Source organism: Amblyraja radiata, chromosome 7 (genome assembly GCF_010909765.2).
Source record: "Amblyraja radiata isolate CabotCenter1 chromosome 7, sAmbRad1.1.pri, whole genome shotgun sequence".
NCBI classification, from domain to species: Eukaryota; Metazoa; Chordata; class Chondrichthyes; order Rajiformes; family Rajidae; genus Amblyraja; species Amblyraja radiata.
Genome location: NC_045962.1, coordinates 82870814 through 82893693, shown reverse-complemented (window position 1 = coordinate 82893693; position 22880 = coordinate 82870814). Strand labels below are relative to the sequence as shown.

Below are 22880 nucleotides of genomic sequence, written 5' to 3'. Positions count from 1 at the left end.
TATTCCTTATGACCCTATGACTTGCGAACTTATGAACCGCCCATTATGCAAAACAAACGCCCCACTCATCTCCTTTGAAAATTGCCCCTATCACATGAAGGCTGTGCCTGCTAGTATTTGCTAATCCCAGCCTGAGAGAAAGGGTAAAATGTTGTTGCTACCTGTTTAAGAAGGAACTGCAGATGCTGGAAAATCGAAGGTACACAAAAATTCTGGAGAAACTCAGCGGGTGCAGCAGCATCTATGGAGCGAAGGAAATGGGCAACGTTTCGGGCCGAAACCCTTCTTCAGACTGAAGGTTGCTACCTTTTGCAGCTGCAGCCATGATAGTCCCATCACTATGCCTGGTGGAAGAATAATCAGTCCTCGGGGCTTTGGCTGCTGCATAACCTAGATGTGCAACGCTGATAGATCACATTTCACAAGAATGGTACAACAGAAGTCTGCTACTTCATGTAAACACCTCAGCTCTGAAGGGCGTGCTGGAACAACAGTACCTGGGTGGAAGTGAGCATAAATCTTTGAGAGAGACGGGGCATGTTGAGTGAGTGATCAGTAATGCAACTATTTCATGTGTTGGAAGGAACTGCAGATGCGGATTTAAAATGAAGGTAGACACAAGTTGCTGGAGTAACTCAGCAGGACAGGCAGCATCTCTGGTTTGAAGGAATGGGTGAAATTTTGGATCGAGACCAGCAAATTTAGTTTAGTTTAGTTAAGATTATTTTTTTATAGGTTAGTTTAGTTCAGGTTAGTTTGGTTTGGATTAGTTCAATATTGTTTAATTTAGTTTAGTTTAGTTTAGTTTTGTTTATTGTTTATAGTCATGTGTACCGAGGTACAGTAAAAGGGTTTTTGTCGTGAGCTGTCAATAAAAATACATGATTACAATCGAGCTGTACACAGTTTACAGATACAGGATAAAGTGGGCATCATTTAGAAACACAGAAACATAGAAAATAGGTGCAGGAGTAGGCCATTCGGCCCTTCGAGCCTGCACCACCATTCAATATGATCATGGCTGATCATCCAACTCAGTATCCTGTACCTGCCTTCTCTCCATACCCCCTGATCCCTTTAGCCACAAGGGCCACATCTAACTCCCTCTTAAATATAGCCAATGTACTGGCCTCAACTACCTTCTGTGGCAGAGAATTCCAGAGATTCACCACTCTCTGTGTGAAAAATGTTTTTCTCATCTCGGTCCTACAAGATTTCTCCCTAATCCTTAAACTGTGACCCCTTGTTCTGGACTTCCCCAACGTCGGGAACAATCTTCCTGCATCTAGCCTGTCCAACCCCTTAAGAATTTTGTAAGTTTCTATAAGGTCCCCCCTCAATCTTCTAAACTCTGGCGAGTTCAAGCCGAGTCTATCCAGTCTTTCTTCATATGAAAGTCCGACATCCAGGAATCAGTCTTGGTGACCTTCTCTGTACTCCCTCTATGGCAAGAATGTCTTCCTCAGATTTGGAGACCAAACTGAACGCAATACTCCAGGTGTGGTCCACCAAGACCCTGTACAACTGCGTAGAACCTCCCTAGCTTCCTATCTCAAATCCTTACCTGCAACAAAAGTCTGATAAAGTCCAACAAAGCTAGATTGTCAGGTGTGTATAGGGTCGCCAACTTTCTCACTCCCAAAATAAAGGACAAAAGGTCAAAATACAGGACAAATTCCCGCCGGCAATTCGTTGACCGACTCGGCCGTGGCTGGGTGAATCTTGAGCTGGCCGGTGGTGATGGACGGCACACATTGCCCAGCCGAGGAGTTTGGACTGGGCCGCGTGATGTCGCACGCAAAGTCCGGCACCCCAACCAACTCATAAACCGATGATCAGCCATGAGACGGAGGGGTGGTGTGGTTGTCGGCGGTAAGCGAAGGTCCGAGGTCGGACAGCTGGCCGGGGCTGTCCGACCGACAAGGCCAGGGCGAGGCGCTGCTGCTGCTGCTGCTGCACTCCCATGGGCTGCACTACATCGGGAGGGTGTTGAAGCGGCGGCCAGACGCAGCGGCTCCGACCCAACAGTCCCCTTGACCGAGTAGTAGCAGTCAAATATGGGACAAGGGCGGTCCCGCACTGGAACAAACCAATTTAGCTTGAGAAAACGGGATGTCTAGGCTAATACGGGACAGTTGGCACGGGGTGGGGCGGGCTGGTGGGGCGGCACGGGGTGGGCAGCGGTAGAGTTGCTGCCTCAAAGCGCCAGAGACCTGGGTCGATCCTGACTACGGGTGCTATCTGAACGGAGTTTGTACGTTTTCCCCCGTGACCACGTGGGTTTTCTCCAGGTACTCCGTTTTTCCTCCCATATTCCAAACACTTTAGACTTTTTGCTTTGGAAATACAGCGTGGAAACAGGCCCTTCGGCCCACCGATGTCCGCGCCGATTCTCGCACACTAGCACGATCCTAAACGCTAGGGAAAAGGTATATTGTACTGAGGCCAATTAGTCTACCAACCTGTACTTCTTTGACTGTGGAGGAAACCGGAGCACCCGGAGAAAACCCACATGGTCACGGGGAGAACGTACAAACTCCGTACATACAGCACCGTAGTCAGGGCTGAACCCAGGTCTCTGGCGCTGTAAGGCAGCAACTCTACCGCTGCACCAACCGAGCCACCCTACGTATAGGTTTGTGGGTTAATTGGATTCTGTAAATTGTCCCTAGTGTTGTGTAGGATGAACGAGTGTACAAAGGAATGGACCAAGGACCTGTTTCAACCGCCGTATCTCTAAACTAAACTAAACCAAGCAGACACTTTTGGTCTCCAAATTTGAGGAAGGACATTCTTGCTATTGAGGGAGTGCAGCGTAGGTTCACGACTTTAATTCCCGGGATGGCGGGACTGTCATATGCTGATAGAATGGAGCGGCTGGTCTTGTACACTCTGGAATTTAGAAGGATGTGAGGGGATCTTATTGAAACATATAAGATTATTAAGGGATTGGACTCGCTCGAGGCAGGAAACAAGTTCCCGATGTTGGGGGAGTCCAGAACCAGGGGCCACAGTTTAAGTTCAAGTTCAAGTGAGTTTATTGTCATGTGTCCCTGTATAGGACAATGAAATTCTTGCTTTGCTTAAGCACACAGAAAATAGTAGGCATTTACTACAAAACAGATAAATGTGTCCATATACCATGATATAAATATATACACACATGAATAAATAAACTGGTAGTGCAAATAACAGAAAGTGGTTGCTAATAATCAGAGTTTTGTCCGAGCCAGGTTTAATAGCCTGATGGCTGAGGGGAAGTAGCTATTCCTGAACCTGGTTGTTGCAGTCTTCAGGCTCTTGTACCTTCTACCTGATCAACCTCTCAAAGCACTTCATCACCACCGGCGTTAGTGCTACTGGTCGATAGTCATTTTAAGAAGTAAGGGTTAGGACATTTAGAACTGGCGATGAGGAATAACCTTTTTTACCCAGAGAGTTGTGAATCTGTGCAATTCTCTGCCTCAGAAGGCAGTGGAGGCCAATTCTCTGGATGCTTTCAAGAGAGAGTTAGATAGAGCTCTTAAAGATAGCGGAGTCAGGGGATATGGGGAGAATGCAGGAACGGGCTAACTGATTGGGATGATCCAGCAATGATCACATTAAATGCAGTGCTGGCTCGAAGGGCCGAATGGTCTACTCCTGCACCTATTGTCTATTGTTATTTTCTATTGACACAAATTCAATTTGTTGAATATTCTTCCAGTCTGTTGTTACATTTCTGCATGTCCAAGAACAGATGTAAACGTTGCACGTATGTTGAACAACGTTGGGCCGGTCTAACCCATGGTCTTTGTTTCCTCGACGTAGATAAGAAACCTCACGGTGGACGGTGAGTTTGGGTCTTGGTCTCCATGGCAACTATGCGAGGAGTCCACGAGGTCGTGCGTGTGCCGCTCCAGGTCATGTGACAGCCCTGCCCCGGAGTGCGGAGGTCATGAGTGTGAGGGGTCAAGGATCGAAGTGGCAAACTGCTCAAGGTACAAGGACTCCATTACTAACACACGGTGTGGGCAGGGATGATGACCTTTCAAGAAACAAATTAGTGCCCCCCCCCCCACCTCTCCACCGCTGCCAGCCAGTTTGGTAAATGACTTTTAAGCAGCAAATTGTGGACCCAGCCCAGACCAACCTCACACAAACCAACCTCCCTTCCATTGACTCCATCTACACCTCACGCTGCCTCGGCAAGGCCAGCAGCATCATCAAGGACAAGTCGCACCCCGGCCACTCCCTTTTAGACAATAGACAATAGGTGCAGGAGTAGGCCATTTGGACCTTCGAGCCAGCACCGCCATTCAATGTGATCATGGCTGATCATCCACCAATCAGTACCCTGTTCCTGCCTTCTCCCATATCCCCTGACTCCGCTATCTTAAGAGCCCTCTCTCTTGAAAGCATCCAGAGAACCGGCCTCCACGCCCTCTGAGGCAGAGTAATTCCACAGACTCACCACTCTCTGTGAGAAAACGTGTTTCCTCGTCTCCGTTCTAAATGCCTTACTCCTTATTCTTATACTGTGGTCCCCTGGTTCTGGACTCCCTCAACATTGGGAACATGTTTCCTGCCTCTAGCGTGTCCAAGTCCTTAACACAAGCTCTTCTCCCCTCTCCCATCGGGCAAAAGGTATGGAAGTGTGAAAATGCACACCTCCAGATTCAGTGACAGTTTCTTCCAGCTGTTCTAGGCTAATGAATCATCCCACCACAACCAGAGAGCGTCCTGAACTACTATCGACCTCATTGGTGACCTTCGGACTATCCTTGAACGGATATTTACTGGCTTTACCTGCACTAACGTTATTCCTTATCATGTATCTATAAACTGTAATGACTCGATTGTAATCAGGTATTGTCCCTCCGTTGACTGGTTAGCACGCAACAAAAGCTTTTCACTGTACCTCAGGTACACAAACTGGACTGAACTGAGGCTCTGGAAGGCACTGGTCAGACCACATTTGGAGTATTGTGGTCAGTTTTGGGCCCTGTATGTGAGGAAGGGTCCAGAGGAAGTTTCACAAGAATGATCCCAGAAATGAGTGGGTTAACGTATGATGAGCGTTTGATGTCACTGGGCCTGTGCTCGCTGGAGTTTAGAAGGATGAGGGGGGGGACCTCATTGAAATTTACCGAATAGCGAAAGGCTTGGATGGAGTGGATTTGTAGCTGTATTGGAAGCTGTTGAATATGTTCACGTTGTATGCAATTAATATAGTCAAATCAATATAGTCGTACAGCGTAGATACAGGCCATTCGGCCCAACTTGCCCATACCGACCAACATGTTCCATCCACACTAGTCCCACCTGCTTGCATTTGGCCCATATCCCTCTAAACCTGTCCTATCCATGTACCTATCTAAATAGTTTTTTAAACATTATAGTTGCCCCTCAGGTCCCTATTAAATCCCCCCCCACCCCCTCACCTTAAACCTATGTCCTCTCGTTTTTGATTTCTGTACTCTGGGTAAAAGACTCTGTGCATCTACACTTTCTATTCCTTTTGTTTAAATGCTCACGTTGTATGCAATTTATATAGAGGTGTAACTTTCTCCATACAGAGGGTGGTGGGTGTATGAAATGAGCTGCCAGAGCTGAAGAAGGATCTCTATCCGAAACGTCACTAATTTCGTTTCTGCAGAGATGTTGTCTGACCCGCTGAGTTACTCCAGCTTTTAGTATCTATCTGCCAGAGGAGGTAGTTGAGGCAGATACTATCGCAACTTTTAAGAAAGGTTTAGTCAGGTACATGGATAGGAGGGATAGACTCATAGAGGCATGGTCATACAGCATAGAAATAGGCCCTTCAGCCCAACTTGCTCACGCCGACCAACATGTCCCATCTACACTTGTCCCGTTTGCCTGCATTTGGCCCATATCCCTCTAAACCGATCCTTTTTTTTAAACATTGTGATAGTACCTGCCTGAACTACCTCCTCTGGCAACTCACCGTGTGCATTTACCACCCCTTTGTGTAAAATAGTTGCCCCTCAGATTCCTATTAAATCTTTCGCCCCTCATCTTAAACCAAAGTTCTCTGGTTCTTGATCTCCGCATTCTGGGTAAAGGACTCTGCGCCATTCTACCCTTTCTATTCCCTTCCTTTAATGTGGTCACGTTGTATGCAAACAGGCCCTTCAGCCCAACTTGCCCACGCCGACCAACATGTCCCATCTGCACTAGTCCCACCTGCCTGCATTTGGTCCATATCCCATCTAAACCTGTCTGATCCATGTACATTCCTCCCTTAAGCGGAGGATTGCAACAGAACTCTATCTCACCAAGGAATCTCTCCCGCTCTTGTTTCCTGCCTGCAATGCTACATCTGGTAATAGTTCTGCTCCGTCTCAGATATTATACACGGGGTAATAATGGGTGAAATGAATAGCATTCACCTGGGGCAGTCTAGCTGCCAACAAGGGTTGATGCTGATTTAAACAGCATGGGGCTTGCGTTGTGTTCCACGGTGTCTGTTGTTAATTAGTTGCCCCTCACCCCCCCCCCCCCCGCCCCCCTTGACATTTGCACAAGCTGACGGTGGCTCACCAAGTTCACTCCACACTGTTGTCTGTGTGGAATTTGCTCCCTCTCCCTCCGAGGGGTTTCTCCCCCCCCCCCCTCCATTTCCTCCCACGTCCCAAAGAGGTGCTGTTTGTGAGGTTAATTGGGCTGTTGTAAAATGCTCCATGTGTGGGTGGCTGGTGGGAGAATGAAGGGCCGGCCGCCTTAGAACATAGAACTTAGAACGGTGGCAACACAGGAGCAAAGCAAATGCCTTTCGTGGGGACAAGTTCAAACAATGTGTTTGCCAGGACTCGAGGGTCTGAAACGTTCGGGAGAGGTTGAGCAGGCTGGGACTCTATTCCTTGGAGCGCAGGAAGAAGAGGGGCGAACTTATAGAGGTGTAAAACATCATGAGAGGATTAGATCGGGTAGATGCACAGTCTCTTGCCCGAGTGGGTGAATCTCCACCTTAAAATATCATTGACCTGGCCTCCACAGCCGTCTGTGGCAATGAATTCCACCGATTCGCCCGTCCCTCTGACTAAAGAAGTTCTTCCTTGTCTCCTTTCGAAAGGTTAAAATTATATTATATTTCAAAATTAAAATATACATCCCTCCATTCTCGGCCTATCCATGGGCCTGTCTAAAAGCCTCTTAAATGCCGCGATCATTTCTGGCTCCACCACCATCCCAGGCAGTGCGTTCCAGGCACTCACCACCTGGTTAGTGAGTATGCATGGGATAGTAGGCTACTGGAGAAAGGTGAGGGGATTTGCTCTGAGGTCGTCCCACAAGCCAACCTCCCTTCCAATGACTCCATCTACACCTCACGCTGCCCCGGCAAGGCCAGCAGCATAATCAAGGACCAGTCTCACCCCGGTCACTCCCTCTTCTCCCCCTCTCCCATCGGGCAGGAGGTACAGAAGTGTGAAACGCACACCTCCAGATTCAGGACAGTTTCTTCCCAGCTGTTATCAGGTAACTGAATCATCCTACCACCAAACCTGAGAGTCAAGTCAACTTTATTTGTCACATACACATCAAGATGTAAAGTGAAATGAAAGAGGGCAATGCTTGCGGCATTCTGCAAAACAGCAGAACAGAACAGAACAGAATCAGTATTTACATTAATAAAAGAAGACGCAACGTTATTTACGCCCTGGTGAGATCAGAGTTTACAGTCCTGGATGGCCTGTGGGAAGAAACTCCATTTCTCCCACTCTCTCAGAGCAGTCCGGAACTACTATCTACCTCATTGGTGACCCTCGGACTATCTTTGATCGGAATTTACCGGCTTTACCTGCACTAAACGTTATCTCCTTATCATTTAGCATTCATAGCAAAAGGATTTGAGTATAGGAGCAGGGAGGTTCTACTGCAGTTGTGCAGGGTCTTGGTGAGACCACACCTGGAGTATTGCGTACAGTTTTGGTCTCCTAATCTGAGGAAAGGCATTCTTGCCATAGAGGGAGTACAGAGAAGGTTCTCCAGACTGATTCCTAGGGATGTCAGGACTTTCATATGAAGAAAGACTGGATAGACTGGCTTGTACTCGCTAGAATTTAGAAGATTGAGGGGGGATCTTATAGAAAGCTTACAAAATTCTTAAGGGGTTGGACAGGCTAGATGCAGGAAGATTGTTCCCGATGTTGGGAGAAGTCCAGAACAAGGGGTCACAGTTTAAGGATAAGGGGGAAATCTTTTAGGACCGAGACGAGAAAACATTTTTCACACAGAGAGTGGTGAATCTCTGGAATTCTCTGCCACAGAAGGTAGTTGAGGCCAGTTCATTGGCTATATTTAAGAGGGAGTTAGATGTGGCCCTTGTGGCTAAAGGGATCAGGGGGTATGGAGAGAAGGCAGGTACAGGATACTGAGTTGGATGATCAGCCATGATCATATTGAATGGCGGTGCAGGCTCGAAGGGCCGAATGTCCTACTCCTGCACCTATTTTCTATGTTTCTATGTATCTACAGTATACACTGCAAATGGCTCGATTGTAATCATGTATTGTCTTTCCACTGACCGGATAGCATGGGACAAAAGCTCCTCACTGTATCTCGGTACACGTGACAATAAACTAAACAGAAGAGGTAGCAAGGACTTAATGGGCTGAAAGGCCCCTTCTTTGCTGTTCGGGAGATAGTAATACTTTACTATGAAAGCTGCTGGAAGGTTGTTAAAAACCTTCTCTGGCTCATAAACTGAGGAGATAGCCAGCCATTACTTTGCCGAGTTGACTTTTATGTGACTCCAGACGCACACCATGTGCCGAGCTATTTAAAAACATTCCCTCTGAAACGTTGCCAGGAATCGAGAGAGTGTTTCGTGGTCACATGCACTGGCTACGGAACAATGCAATTCCTACCTGCTGCAGATTTAGTGGGCCTTAAACACAACAGCTCACAGCTAAAGGTGCAATAATCAATAAGAACATAAATCTGTGACAACCAGGCAGACAATGTCAGGAGGACAGTCAGACTGGTCGGAGAACTAAGATGGGGGAGGGCTGGAGTGAGAGGAAAGCAAGGGTAACTTCAAGTATGTTTAGTTTGGTTTAGTTTAGAGATACAGCACGGAACAGGCCCTCTCGGCCCACCGGGTCCGCGCCGACCAGCGATCCCCGCACATTAACACTATCCTACACCCACTAGGTGCAAATTTTTAGGTACACAAAAATGCTGGAGAAACTCAGCGGGTGCAGCAGCATCTATGGAGCGAAGGAAATAGGCAACGTTTCGGGACGAAACGTTGCCTATTTCCTTCGCTCCATAGATGCTGCTGCACCCGCTGAGTTTCTCCAGCATTTTTGTGTACCTTCGATTTTCCAGCATCCACAGTTCCTTCTTAGACACAGGGACAATTTTTACATTGACCAAGCCAATTAACCTACAAACCTGCACGCCTTTGGGGTGTGGGTGGTAACCGAAGATCTCGGAGAAAACCCACGCAGGTCATGGGGAGAACGTGCAAACTCCGTACAGACAGCACCCATGGTCGGGATCGAACCCGGGTCTCCGGCGCTGCATTCGCTGTAAGGCAGCAACTCTACCGCTGCGCCACCGAGCCAGAGAACTGCAGATGCTGGTTTGAACCTAAGACAGACTCAAAACGCTGGCTGTAACAGGCAGCATCTCTGGAGAGAAGGATTGGATGACGTTTCGGGGTGAGACCCTTCTTCAGTATCTTCATTGTCACCTTCCCCTGGCTAACGATGAGCTGTTCTACATTTTCCTTCAACTTTGTCCCCTTTGATCTCTCGTCTTCACCCCTCACCTTCCATATCTCTGTGCCTCCCTCTCCCCTGACTCTCACTGAAGAAGGGTCTCGAACCGAAACGTCACCCAGCCCTTCTCTCCAGAGATGCTGCCTGTCCCGTTGAGTTACTACAGCATTTTGTGTCTATCTTGAGTGGAATTTAAAACGTGGAATAAACCTCCTCAATTAGTTGATGCCGGAAAACATTTTGTGAAACTTCCGAGCTCCTTGCCCCCCTGAAAAGACAGAGTGACTCAATTGAAAATCTCGTAACTGAGGGTGAGAAAGTTTAGCTAACGAGGGTAGCTATTGAGGAACGTGGTGCATAAGCAAATCCACCTTGAGAGCACTTGTTATGAATTTGATACTCATTTAAAAAAGCAGATAGCATAATTTCATTTCAATAGACAATAGACAATAGGTGCAGGAGTAGGCCATTCAGCCCTTCGAGCCAGCACCGCCATTCACTGTGATCATGGCTGATCGTCCCAAATCAATAACCCGTGCCTGCCTTCTCCCCATATCCTTTGATTCCACTAGCCCCTAGGGCTCTATCTAACTCTCCCTTGAAAGCATCCCGAGAACCGGCCTCCACTGCCTTCTGAGGCAGAGAATTCCACAGACTCACCACTCTCTGGGTGAAAAGGTTTTTCCTCATCTCCGTTCTAAATGGCCTACCCCTTATTCTTAAACTGTGGGCCCTGGTTCACGACTCCCCCAACATCAGGAACATGTTTCTTGCCTCTAGCGTGTCCAATCGCTGAATAATCTTATATGTTACAATAAGATACCCTCTCATCCTTCTAAATGATCCCCTCTCATCATTTCCAGTGCAAAGTTCTCCCACCAAAATCTTTGCAGGAATTGTGTGGGAAGGAACTGCTGGAGTAACTCAGGGGACAGGCAGCATCTCTGGAGAGAAGGAATGGGTGACGCTTCGGGCGAGACAGTGGGTGGTACAGCGACACCGTCGGAGGCAGTGAAGGGCCTGTCCACCGTGGGCGTCATTTGGGCGACATTTAGGCGACAGGCAAAGAAGAGGTTGTCGTGTCGTGACGCGGCGTGACGTGTGGTGAGGCCTGGTGACGCATGCAGTGATGCATGCAGTGATGCATGCAGTGACGCATGCAGTGACGCATGCAGTGACTGAGGCGCGGTGCTTGCCTGTCGCCCCCGATTTTGGAATGTTTGAACTCCTGGGTGACATTTGGGTGTCTCACATGTCGTGCGCCCTGTCACACGCTGACGCATGTTGTCCTGCGGGTGCCGCCCATTTAGGTTAGGGTTGGGGTTGGGGTTAGGGACCACAGATGGGCTGTAAAATATTCTTCCTTCAATGCATGGATTCTAAACATTAATATATTAAAATTAATACAATAAAATCAATTGTGCAAATGAAACGATCGTTCAGTTTATTTAGAGATGTATTGGTCCGCTTCCAGATCCGATCACCGTCTCTTTTCACTAGGGGTGGATTCAGTGAGTGTAGACTGAACTCCCCTCTCCCCTCTTCCCCCATCCCTCCTTCTCCACTGCCCCCTACCCTTCTCCCCCTACCCTCTCCCCTCTTCTTCCCTTCCCCCTTCTTCCTCCCTTCTCCCCGCTCCACTCTTCTCCACCTTCTCCACTACCACCCCCTCCCGTCACATCCCTTCTCCTCCTCTCCCTCCCTTCTCCCCTTCTCCACCCCCCCCCCCCCCCCCTACTTTCCCTGATGCCCCCCCATTTGTCGACCCAGCCTGCGATCAGCGATCCCCCGCACACTATCCCACACACACTAGTGACAATTTATACAATTGTCTGAAGAAGGGTTTCAGCCCGAATCGTTCCCTATTTCCTTCGCTCCATAGATGCTGCTGCACCCGCTGAGTTTCTCCAGCATTTTTGTCTACCTACAATTTATACAAACCTGTGCGCCTTTGGAGTGCTGGAGGAAACCCAAACCCTAAACCTAACCCTAGCCCTAGCACTATCCCCAGCCCTAACCCTAACTCTAGGTTGATAGGCTGGTATAAGTATAAATTGTCCCTAGCGTGTGTGGGATAGTGTGCGGGAGATTGCTGGTCGGAGTGGACACGGTGGGCACATCAGCCCACTGGGACCGCACCGACCAGCGATCCCCGGCACATTAACACTATCCGACACACACCTGGGACAATTTTACATTCATACCAAGCCAATTAACCTACAAACCCGAAGGACTTTGGAGTGTGGGAGGAAACCAAAGATCTCAGAGAAAACCCACGCAGGTCGTGGGGAGAACGTACAAACTCCGTACGAGACAGTCACCCGCAGTCAGGATCGAACCCAGGTCTCTGGCAGCAACTCTGCTGCTGCGCCACCGTGCCATCAGGTTGCAGTGTCATAGAGTGATACAGTGTGGAAAGAGGCCCTTCGGCCCAACTTGCCAACACTGGCCAACAATGTCCCAGCTACACTAGTCCCACCTGCCCACATTTGGTACATATCCCTCCAAACCTGTCCTATCCATGTACCTGTCTAACTGTTTCTTAAACGTTGGGATAGTCCCAGCCTCAACTACCTCCTCTGGCAGCTCGTTCCACACACCCACCACCCTTTGTGTAAAAATGTCACCCCTCACATTCCTATTAAATTGTTTCCCCTTCACTTTGAACCTGTCCTCTGGTCCTCGATTCCCCTACTTACCCCATCTAAACCTTTCACACTATGATTTTCATCATAGTTGTCCCAGTGGTTTCACTTCATTCGACTGACTGAAACCAGTCTCGAAGCTCGAGCGCCTTTCCCCCACCTTTGTGTCCTTCTCGATTGGATCAACACTCCCCTTCCTTAAATTCCATCCTCATCTCTCTAGCTAATTAATTTTCGGTGCGCTGAAATTGCTTCCTTCGTGCTGCGCATTGTTATTGATGAGGCTTCGGAAACGGCCGATTAACCGAGTAGATAGGGTAAGGATTTAGCATCAGGCCAGACTCGGGGTCATTCCCTAAATCAACAAAGAGGTCGCAGTTCAACACAGGGAAGTTCATGCAATTGGACTTTAAAGGAATGGACGTTTTTGGCAGAGGAATGTATATTGATTTCTCCAACTTCAAGAAACCTCTTGCATTCCTCTCTCCGCCCCTCTCCCACCCAAATCGTACTAGCTTCAAAGGTAGACTGAAATGCTGGAGAAACTCAGCGGGTGAGGCAGCATCTCAGGAGAGAAGGAACTGGCGATGTCTCGACCCGAAACGTCGCCAATTCCTTTTCTCCATAGATGCTGCCTCACCCGCTGAGTTTCTCCAGCATTTTTTGTCTACCTTCGATTTTTCCAGCATCTGCAGTTCTTTCTTAAACGTACCAGCTTCAAAGTCGTATTGTTGAGTCTCATTGTCTGTAACTCTTTTTCAGGCCTACAAAATTCTTAAGGGGTTGGACAGGCTAGATGCAGGAAGATTGTTCCCGATGTTGGGGAAGTCCAGGACAAGGGGTCACAGCTTAAGGATAAGGGGGAAATCCTTTAAAACCGAGATGAGAAAAACTTTTTTCACACAGAGAGTGGTGAATCTGTGGAACTCTCTGCCACAGAGGGTAGTTGAGGCCAGTTCATTGGCTATATTTAAGAGGGTTAGATGTGGCCCTTGTGGCTAAAGGGATCAGGGGGTATGGAGAGAAGGCAGGTACAGGATACTGAGTTGGATGATCAGCCATGATCATATTGAATGGCGGTGCAGGCTCGAAGGGCCGAATGGCCTACTCCTGCACCTAATTTCTATGTTTCTATGTTTCTATCTCTGGAGCACCAAGTGCTGGAGTCCATCAATGGGTCAGGCAGCATCTCTGGAGAAAATGGATGGGTGACCTTTTCGGGTCGGGCCCCTTCTTCAGACAGATGCTGCCCGACCTGCTGTGTTACTGCAGCATTGTGAATCCTGGTTCAGACAAACAGTGCTGATCACAAGAGTGAACGGAAAATTATTTATTATTGCACGTTGAAGGTGATGGAGCGGTAGAATTGCTGCCTTACAGCACTTGCAGCGCCAGAGACCCGGGTTCCATCCCCCCCTGACCTGACCTGAAAATCCCACACACACACTAGGGACAATTTACACTTATACCAAGCCAATGAAATGACAAACCTGGATGCCTTTTGGAGTGTGGGAAGAAACCGCAGATCTCAGTGAAAACCAACACAGGTCACGGGGAGAACATACAAACTCCGTACAGACAGCACCCGTGGTCGTTATCGAACCCGGGTCTCCGGCGCTGCATTCGCTGTAAGGCAGCAACTCTACCGCTGCGCCACCGTGAGCGCCCCGACTTCCTGACTCTTATACTCAATGCCCGGACCTATGAAAGCAAGCATAGCATAGGCCTCTTTTACCTTTCTCTAGTTCTCTAGTGTGAACGATTCATACGTGCATAAGTTCAGAAGGAGCAGAATTAGGCCATTCGGCCCATCAAATCTACTCCGCCATTTAATCATCTTTCTTTCCCGCTCAACCCCATTCTCCTGCCTTCTCCCATAATCCTTGCCCCCGTACTGATCACGAATCTGTCAAACTCCATCTTTAAAATACCCAAATGGCCTCCACAGCCGTCTGTGGCAATGAATTCCACAGATTTGCCACCCTCTGACTAAAGAAATTCCTCCTCATCTCCTTTCTGAAGGCACATCCTTTTATTCTGAGGCTCCGACCTCTGGTCCTAGACTCTCCCACTAGTGGAAACATCCCGTCCACATCGGCTCTATCCAAGCCTTTCAGTAGTCGGTAAGAACTTCCTCCTCGTCCGCTTTCTAATGCCCCTGTCCCACTTAGGAAACCTGAACGGAAACCTCTGGAGACTTTGCGCCCCACCCAAGGTTTCCGTGCGGTTCCCGGAGGTTTTTGTCAGTCTCCCTACCTGCTTCCACTACCTGCAACCTCCGGCAACCACCTGCAACCTCCGGGAACCGCACGGAAACCTTGGGTGGGGCGCAAAGTCTCCAGAGGTTTCCGTTCAGGTTTCCTAAGTGGGACAGGGGCATCCAGGCACATTCCTGATCGACGGTCGGCATGGGCTCGGTGGGCCGAAGGGCCTGTCTCCATGCCGCATCTCCAAAACGGAACTCAAAAACTAAGATGAGATGAGGCTGGTCAACAGAGGACAGACCAGAACAAGACCAGGGTGTAGAATATCCTCATTATTGATCGCCGGGGCTTCAGTGGAAGAGGAAAGAAAAATAAATACCAGATGTTTTTCATTCCGAATTGAAATGGTCTCTGTCTGTGCCAAAATCAACGGACACCTTCAATTATGTTTGCACTCTGCATCTGTAGATGATTATGGCTGGTGTGAATCAGGTTACCATATATCAGCGGTAACCAAAATATGTTAAGGGGCTTTTTTAGAAAAGAAGATAATTGCTGGAACGGCCAACAAAGACTTCTCATGTCTTCTGCTGGCTGTTTCACGCTAAGCCAACAAACGCTGGATTTATCTGCACTGTAGTCTTCTCAGTTTCAACATTCATTTTCAGTTTAGTTTATTGTCACGTGTACCGAGGTACAGTGAAAGGCTCATGTGTTGCCTTGCTATCCAGGCAAGGCAACACATGATTGCAACCGAGACATTTGCAGTGCATAGATACGTGATAAAGGGAATAACGTTTAGTGCAAGGCGATGCCAGCAAAGTCCGATCGAGGGTAAACAATGAGGTGGATAGTAGTTCAGCAACGCTCTCTGGTTGTGGTAGGATGGTTCAGTTGCCTGGTAACAGCTGGGAAGAAATTGTCCCTGGATCTGGAGGTGTGCTTTTTCTCGTCGCCAGCCAGCTGCGTTTGGCATGAATGAGGCTTTCAGCTGCTGAGCCCCCCTATCTCTCCGTGGCATTGGGCGGCAGGGTGGCGCAGAGGTAGAGTTGCTGCCTCGCAGCGCCAGAGACCCCGGTTCGATCCTGACTACGGGTGCTGTCCGTACGGAGTTTGTATGTTCACCCTGTGACCTGCATGGACCTGTTTTCTTCGGGATATCTGTTTTCTTCTCATATTCCAAAGGCGTACAGGTTTGAAGGCTAGTTGGCTTCGGTAACATTGTAAATTGTCCCTAGTTGTAGGATAGCAGTCGTGTGTGGGGATCGCTGGCCGGCGCGGGCTCGATGGGCTGAAGGGCCTGTTTCCGCGTTATATCGTATGTGTGACTGTAAGGGAAAAAGAATTTTGTTGTCTCTTCTTTGAAGACAATGACAATAAATTAAATCAAATCAAATCAAATCTCTAAACTAAACTAAACTAAACTAAACAAAACTGTGGCTAAACACTTCAACTCCCCCTCCCATTCCCATACTGACCTTTCTGTCCTGGGCCTCCTCCACTGTCAGAGTGAGGCCCAGCGCAAATTGGAGGACCAGCACCTCATATTTCGCTTGGGCAGGTTACACCCCAGCGGTATGAACATTGACTTCTCGAACTTCAAGTAACCCTTGCTTTCTCTCTCTCTCCATCCCTCCGCCACCCTTGTTCTCCGACTAGTTTCACCGTCCTCCTGATTAATTTTACTGTTTGTACGCCTCGTTGTCAGCTTCCCCTCAGCCAACAGTGAACCATTCTGCATTTTCTTGAACATCGTCCGCTTTGATCTGTCACTTTCACACCATGCCCTTCCATATCTCTAGTTTCCCTCTACCCTGACTCTCAGTCTGAAGAAGGGTCTCGGACCCGAAACGGGTTAGGAGAGAGAGATACATCCGCCATGATTGAATGGCGGAGTAGACTTGATGGGCCGAATGGCCTAATTCTGCTCCCATCACCTATGATACTTAAGAAGATAGACACAAAATGCTGGAGTAACTCAGCGGGACAGACAGCATCTCTGGAGAGAAGGTCTGAAGAAGGTTCTCGGCCCCGAAACGTCACCCATTCCTTCTCTCCAGAGATGCCGCCTGTCCCGCTGAGTTACTCCAGCATTTTGTGTCTCTCAGCTGAACATAAAGCCCAGGGAAGGCAGAGCAGAGTCTTATAGAAACTTACAAAATTCTTAAGGGGTTGGACAGGCTAGATGCAGGAAGATTGTTCCCGATGTTGGGGAAGTCCAGATCAAGGGGTCACAGTTTAAGGATAAGGGGGAAGTCTTTTAGGACCGAGATGAGGAAAACATTTTTCACACAGAGAGTGGTGAATCTCTGGAATTCACTGCCACAGAAGGTAGTTGAGGCCAGTTCATTGGCTATATTTAAGAGGGAGTTAGATGCGGCCCTTGTGGCTAAAGGGATCAGGGGGTATGGAGAGAAGGCAGGTACAGGATACTGAGTTGGATGATCATATTGAATGGCGGTGCAGGCTCGAAGGGCCGAATGGCCTACTCCTGCACCTATTTTCTATGTTTCTATGTTTGTAGTGGCTGGGAGAGGAATCTCGATGTTGGATCTCTTCCCCCCCCCCCCCCCCCCCCCCCCCCCCCCCCTCCTTCAGCAACCCTGTCAGGTGTACACTGACTGAGTGCCTCTATTCTCTGGATGGTGATTGATAATCTGTCATGTGTGCCGAACATCAAAGGTTTTTTTTTGCGTGGGTGGTTCTGGCATGGTTTGATAGGGATGGTTATCTCCGCTCTTCTGCCTTACGTGTGGAGGCAGGTTCCAGCAGCAGGAGGGAAGCTGAGCCCAATTAGTGAGCCCAGTGCCGTCGATCGAATGAAAGAAACCGCCCCCACCCTCCCAACCTCGGGACATCCAGAGATGCTTCACGGCCAATTAAGCACTTTGGAATGAGAGTAAGTGTTTGGATACTGTGATTACAGTCATTGCTTGAGGACCGCCACCTGCAGGTTCATCCCATCAAATAGTAGGTTGGAAGATAGGCGCAGAATGCTGGAGTAATGCCCCTGTCCCACTTAGGGAACCTGAACGGAAATCTCTGGAGACTTTGCGCCCCACCCAAGGTTTCCGTGCGGTTCCCGGAGGTTTTTGTCAGTCTCCCTACCTGCTTCCACTACCTGCAACCTCCGGCAACCACCTGCAACCACCGGGAACCGCACGGAAACCTTGGGTGGGGCGCAAAGTCTCCAGAGGTTTCCTAAGTGGGACAGGGGCATTAGGTTCTTTGTGCGGCACGGGTGGCTCAGCGGTAGAGTTGCTGCCTTACAGAGCCAGAGACCCGGGTTCCATCCTGACTACAATAGACAATGGACAATAGGTGCAGGAGTAGGCCATTCGCCCCTTCGAGGCAGCACCGCCATTCAATGTGATGATGGATGATCATCCCCAATCAGTACCCCGTTCCTGCCTTTTCCCCATATCCCCTGACTCCGCTATCTTTAAGAGCCCTATCCAGCTCTCTCTTGAAAGCATCCAGAGAACCTGCCTCCACCGCCCTCTGAGGTGGAGAATTCCACACACTCACAACTCTCAAAGAGAGCGGTGAATCTGTGGAATTCTCTGCCACAGAAGGTAGTTGAGGCCAGTTCATTGGCTATATTTAAGAGGGAGTCAGATGTGGCCCTTGTGGCTAAAGGCATCAGGGCATATGGAGAGAAGGCAGGTACAGGATACTGAGTTGGATGATCAGCCATGATCATATTGAATGGCGGTGCAGGCTCGAAGGGCCGAATGGCCTACTCCTGCACCTATTTTCTATGTTTCTATGTTTCTCTGTGAGAAAAAGTGTTTCCTTGTCTCCGTTCTAATCTAAAAGGCTTACCCCTTATTCTTAAACTGTGGCCCCTGGTTCTGGACTCCCCCAACATCGGGAACATGTTTCCTGCCTCGAGCATGTCCAAACCCTTAACAATCTTATATGTTTCAATGTGATGCCCTCTCATCCTTCTAAACTCCAGAGTGTACAAGCCCAGCTGCTCCATTCTCTCAGCATATGACAGTCCCGCCATACCGGGAATTAACCTTGTAAACCTACGCAGCACTACCTCAATAGCAAGAATGTCCTTCCTCAAATTAGGGGACCAAAACTGCACACAATACTCCAGGTGTGGTCTCACTAGGGCTCTGTACAACTGCAGAAGGACCTCTTTGCTCCTATACTCGACTACTCTTGTTATAAAGGCCAACATGCCATTCGCTTTCTTCACTGCCTGCATGCTCACTTTCATAGACTGATGAACAAGGACCCCCAGATCCCGCTGTACTTCCCCTTTTCCCAACTTGACGCCATTTAGATAGTAATCTGCCTTCCTGTTTTTGCTACCGAAGTGGATAACCTCACATTTATCCACATTAAACTTCATCTGCCATGCATCCGCCCACTCCCCCAACCTGTCCAAGTCACCCTGCATTCTCATAGCATCCTCCTCACAGTTCACACAGCCACCCAGCTTTGTGTCGGTTGCTGCCTGTACGGGGTTTGCACGTTCTCCCCGTGACCTACACGAGTGCTCCAGTTTTCTCCCACAATCCAAATCATGTACAGCTTCGGTAATAATTGTAAATTGTCCCTAGTGTGCGTAGGATAGTGTTAGTGTGTGGGCGCAATGGGCCGAAGGGCCTGTCTCCTGGCTGTATCTCTACGCTGTAAACTCTAAACCTGTCTGAAACCTTGGTGTTGCAGGAAAGCCTCAGTAATTACTGGGATGTTATAGGTAGTTGTTGATGTGGTCAAACTGGAAAGTGGAACCGAGAAAATTTACGAGGATATTGCCAAGACTCGAGGACCTGAGCTATAGGGAGAGGTTGAGCAGGCTAGATGCCATGGAATGCAGGAGGATGAGGGGTGATGTTATACACGTGTACAAGATCAAGAGAGGAACAGATCTGGTAGACGACACTCAGAGTCTCTTGCCCAGAGTAGGTGAATCGTGGACCAGAGGACATTGGTTTAAGGTGAGGGGGGGGATCTAATAGGAACCTGAGAGGTAACATTTTTTTATTTATTTTTTTCCCCGATTTAAATCTTTTTATTTGAATTTCACAGCAATTTGCATACATACAATGATAACAGACAGTGACAGTCAAGGCATAATTGTGCAACAGTATGCAAGCGATCCTCAAAGCCCTTACCCTTACCGACATTCTACCCACCCGAATCAGGTCGGAACCAAACGGGGACAAACAACACTCACATACATACACATCCACACAAATATGGTAAGATAAACGAAACAAAAAGTACTAAAAATAAAATTTAAAAAAGGGGTCACTAATAACAGTAAATAAGTAAGTAATTAAATAAATAAGTGGGGGGGGGGGGGGGGGGGGGGGTTAAGGGAGAGCAGCTGCAGTAGAGCAGAACAATGGTGGAGAGCACTCAGTCCTCTTCTGAGTCCGAGGACAAGTTGAGAGAGTTAACAAGTTCCAAGAAAGGGTTCCATGTATCTAGGAATGTCTTGGTAGAGCCTTTGAGAGAGAACCTAAGTTTTTCAAGCTTGTAATTGCAATTGTAAAGCACCTCCTTAATCCAGCGGGCGGGTGTCGGGGGACAGGTGAGCCTCCAGTTAAGCAAGATCAGTCTCCGGGCTAACAAGGTTGTAAAAGCTAGGACCCGTTTCACCGCAACAGAGAGGTTGGTGTTGGGAGGGGTACCGAAAATGGCTGACTGTGGGTTTGGAGGAATAGTCTGGCCGTAGGCTTTGCTTATCAAGTCGAAAGCACTCCTCCAAAAGGCTGCTAGCTTAGGGCAAGACCAAAACATATGGCTATGGAGAGAGGTAACATTTTAACACAAAGGGTGTTGGGTATATGGAAGAGGTAGTTGAGGCAAGTTTCGATATTTGGACAGGCACGTGGTTAGGTGTCGGGTTATGGGGAGAAGGCAGGAGAATGGGGTTGAGAGCGAAAGATAGATCAGCCATGATTGAATGGTGGAGTAGTCTTGATGGGCCGAATGGCCTAATTCTGCTCTCTTATCACTTATGAACCTATGAGGTTTAGAGGGAGATATGGGCAGATGGGACATGTAGGTCGGTGTGGGCAAGTTGGGCTGAAGGGCCTGTTTCCACACTGTAAGACTCTATGGCTCCATGAGTCTAATGCCTTGATGGACATCCTCCTTCTCAGCAAGATGGGGCAGGAGGTGGTCCATTCGGCCCATTGCTCGTACTCTAGTTATCTGGTGGGGGGGGGGGGGGGAGGGAGGGGCGGGCTGGGGGAGTTGGGGAATATTTCCGAAGCCTATTGGCATCGGGAGCCTAACTCGGACGAGTTGTTGGCTGCCAGCCAGAGTGGTGATAAAGTTTCCTCCACGATGCCTTAACTCCATTCTCCAGGGTGACCTTACCCTCTCTGTACACCAAGCCTTTCTATCCCTGAGGTGGAGTCAGGTTACCTACAGCGTTGAGCTCTAACTGTGTCCTTTCTGCTCTGAGGCCTTGAATGGGCTTTACAATGAAGAGAAGGCTAATTCATTCCATCTGTCTCGGGGCTGCTTTTGATTCCACAATCCTTAAGGTGGGGAGGGCATTGCCATGACTTTTCTTTTGTTACCCACGCACTATTTTTTGAAATAGTTCAAGCTCCAGCAGTGGTTGTTCGTTCCATTTTAAAAGTTTGGTTTGCAGACACCAGGCGGAAACAGGCCCTTCGGCCCATCTAGTCCGTGCCCACCAGCGATCCCTGCACACTAGTTTAGTCTTTAGACCTTAGAGGTACAGTGCAGAAACAGGCCCTTCGGCCCACCGGGTCTGTGCTGACCAGCGATCCCTGTACACTAGTTTAGACTTCAGACCTTAGAGGTACAGTGCAGAAACAGGCCCTTCGGCCCACCGGGTCTGTGCTGACCAGCGATCCCTGTACACTAGTTTAGACTTCAGACCTTAGAGGTACAGTGCAGAAACAGGCCCCTCGGCCCACCCAGTCCGGGCCGACCAGCGATCCCTGCATACTAGATTATTTAGAGATACAGCGTGGAAACAGGCCCTATGGCACACCGAGTCTGCGCCGACCAGCGATCCCCGTACACAAGTTTAGACTTTAGGCTTAAGAGATACAGCGCGGAAACAGGCCCTTCGGCCTACCCAGTCCGTGCCGACCAGCGATCCCTGTACACTTGCGCTATCCTACACAAACTAGGGACAATTTTACCATTTTACCGAAGCCAATTAACCTACAAACCTGTATGTTTTTGGAACTTTGCAGGAAATCAGGAAAACCCATAAAAACCCATGCAGTCACGAGGAGAACGTACAAACTCTGTACAGACAGTCCCCGTAGTCAGGGTCCAACCCGGCTCCCTGGCGCTGTAAGGCAGCAACTCTACTGCTGCGCCACCGTTTATGTTGTCTGTCGGCCTATCGTGATCGAACTCCGTCACCCGATTGCAGTCCTGCTTCCTCCGTCTCTCTCTCTGTTTGATTCATCGTGCTCAGTAGCCTCTCCCATTCCCCCAGAGATGCCGCCTGAGCTGCTGAGTTACTCCAGCACTTTGTGTCCCTCTCTCTCTCTCCTCTTGTTACACCTCCAACTAAGCTCCTACTATCACCCTCTAGGATGGCTGGGGGAGCTGGCTTGCACTTGATGGGCTGAATGGCCTCCTCTGTGATGCGAAAATGTGAAATAAAACATGATATTTGCACTGATATGTTATTTTTATGCCATTTTGCACACTCTTTTTAATGTCTTGCAGAATTTACGCATAATATATGTGTTTTGTCTGGTGTCTGAGTCCATGTGCGGCAAAGATTTTCACCGTACTCGTTCATACGACAACTCAATTGGTGGTTTGCGTGTGTGTGCGTGTGCGTGCATGTGTGACGTGTGTATTTTTGTATATGTGCTTGTAATGTTCATGTGTATGGGCATGTATGTGAGTGAGTGTGTGTTTATGTATATGTAAACTTTTGTGCGTGTGTGTGTTTGTGCGTGTATATTAATGTGTGTGTTATTTGTGTGTTTTTGCCTGTGTGTGCATGTGTGTGTGTGCATGAGAGTGTGTGTATGTGAGTGTGTGTATGCATGTGATTGTGTGGGTGTATGTGCACATGTGTGTGCATGTGAGTGTGTGTGCATGTGAGTGTGGGTGTACATGTGAGTGTGCATGTGAGTGTGTGTGTGTGTGCATGTGAGTGTGTGTGTGTGCGCATGTGAGTGCGAGGGTGTGTGTGCGCATGTGTGTGCATGTGAGTGTGCGTGTGTGCATGTGAGTGTGGGTGTACATGTGAGTGTGGGTGTGTGTGCACATGTGTGTGCATGTGTGTGTGTGCATGTGAGTGTGTGTGTGCGTGTGCATGTGAG

The 22880-nt window shown here is 48.7% G+C and overlaps 1 protein-coding gene across 3 annotated transcripts in view; it reads left to right on the top strand.

The window, feature by feature from the left end:
* sema5b (semaphorin 5B) overlaps positions 1–22880 on the top strand; it is a 280478-nt gene that overhangs the window by 204441 nt on the left and 53157 nt on the right. For all 3 annotated transcript variants that reach the window (XM_033024865.1, XM_033024863.1, XM_033024864.1), the window contains exon 13: positions 3811–3980. In XM_033024865.1, coding sequence (XP_032880756.1) covers positions 3811–3980 — 170 coding nt within the window. The remainder of the gene's footprint in view (positions 1–3810; positions 3981–22880) is intronic.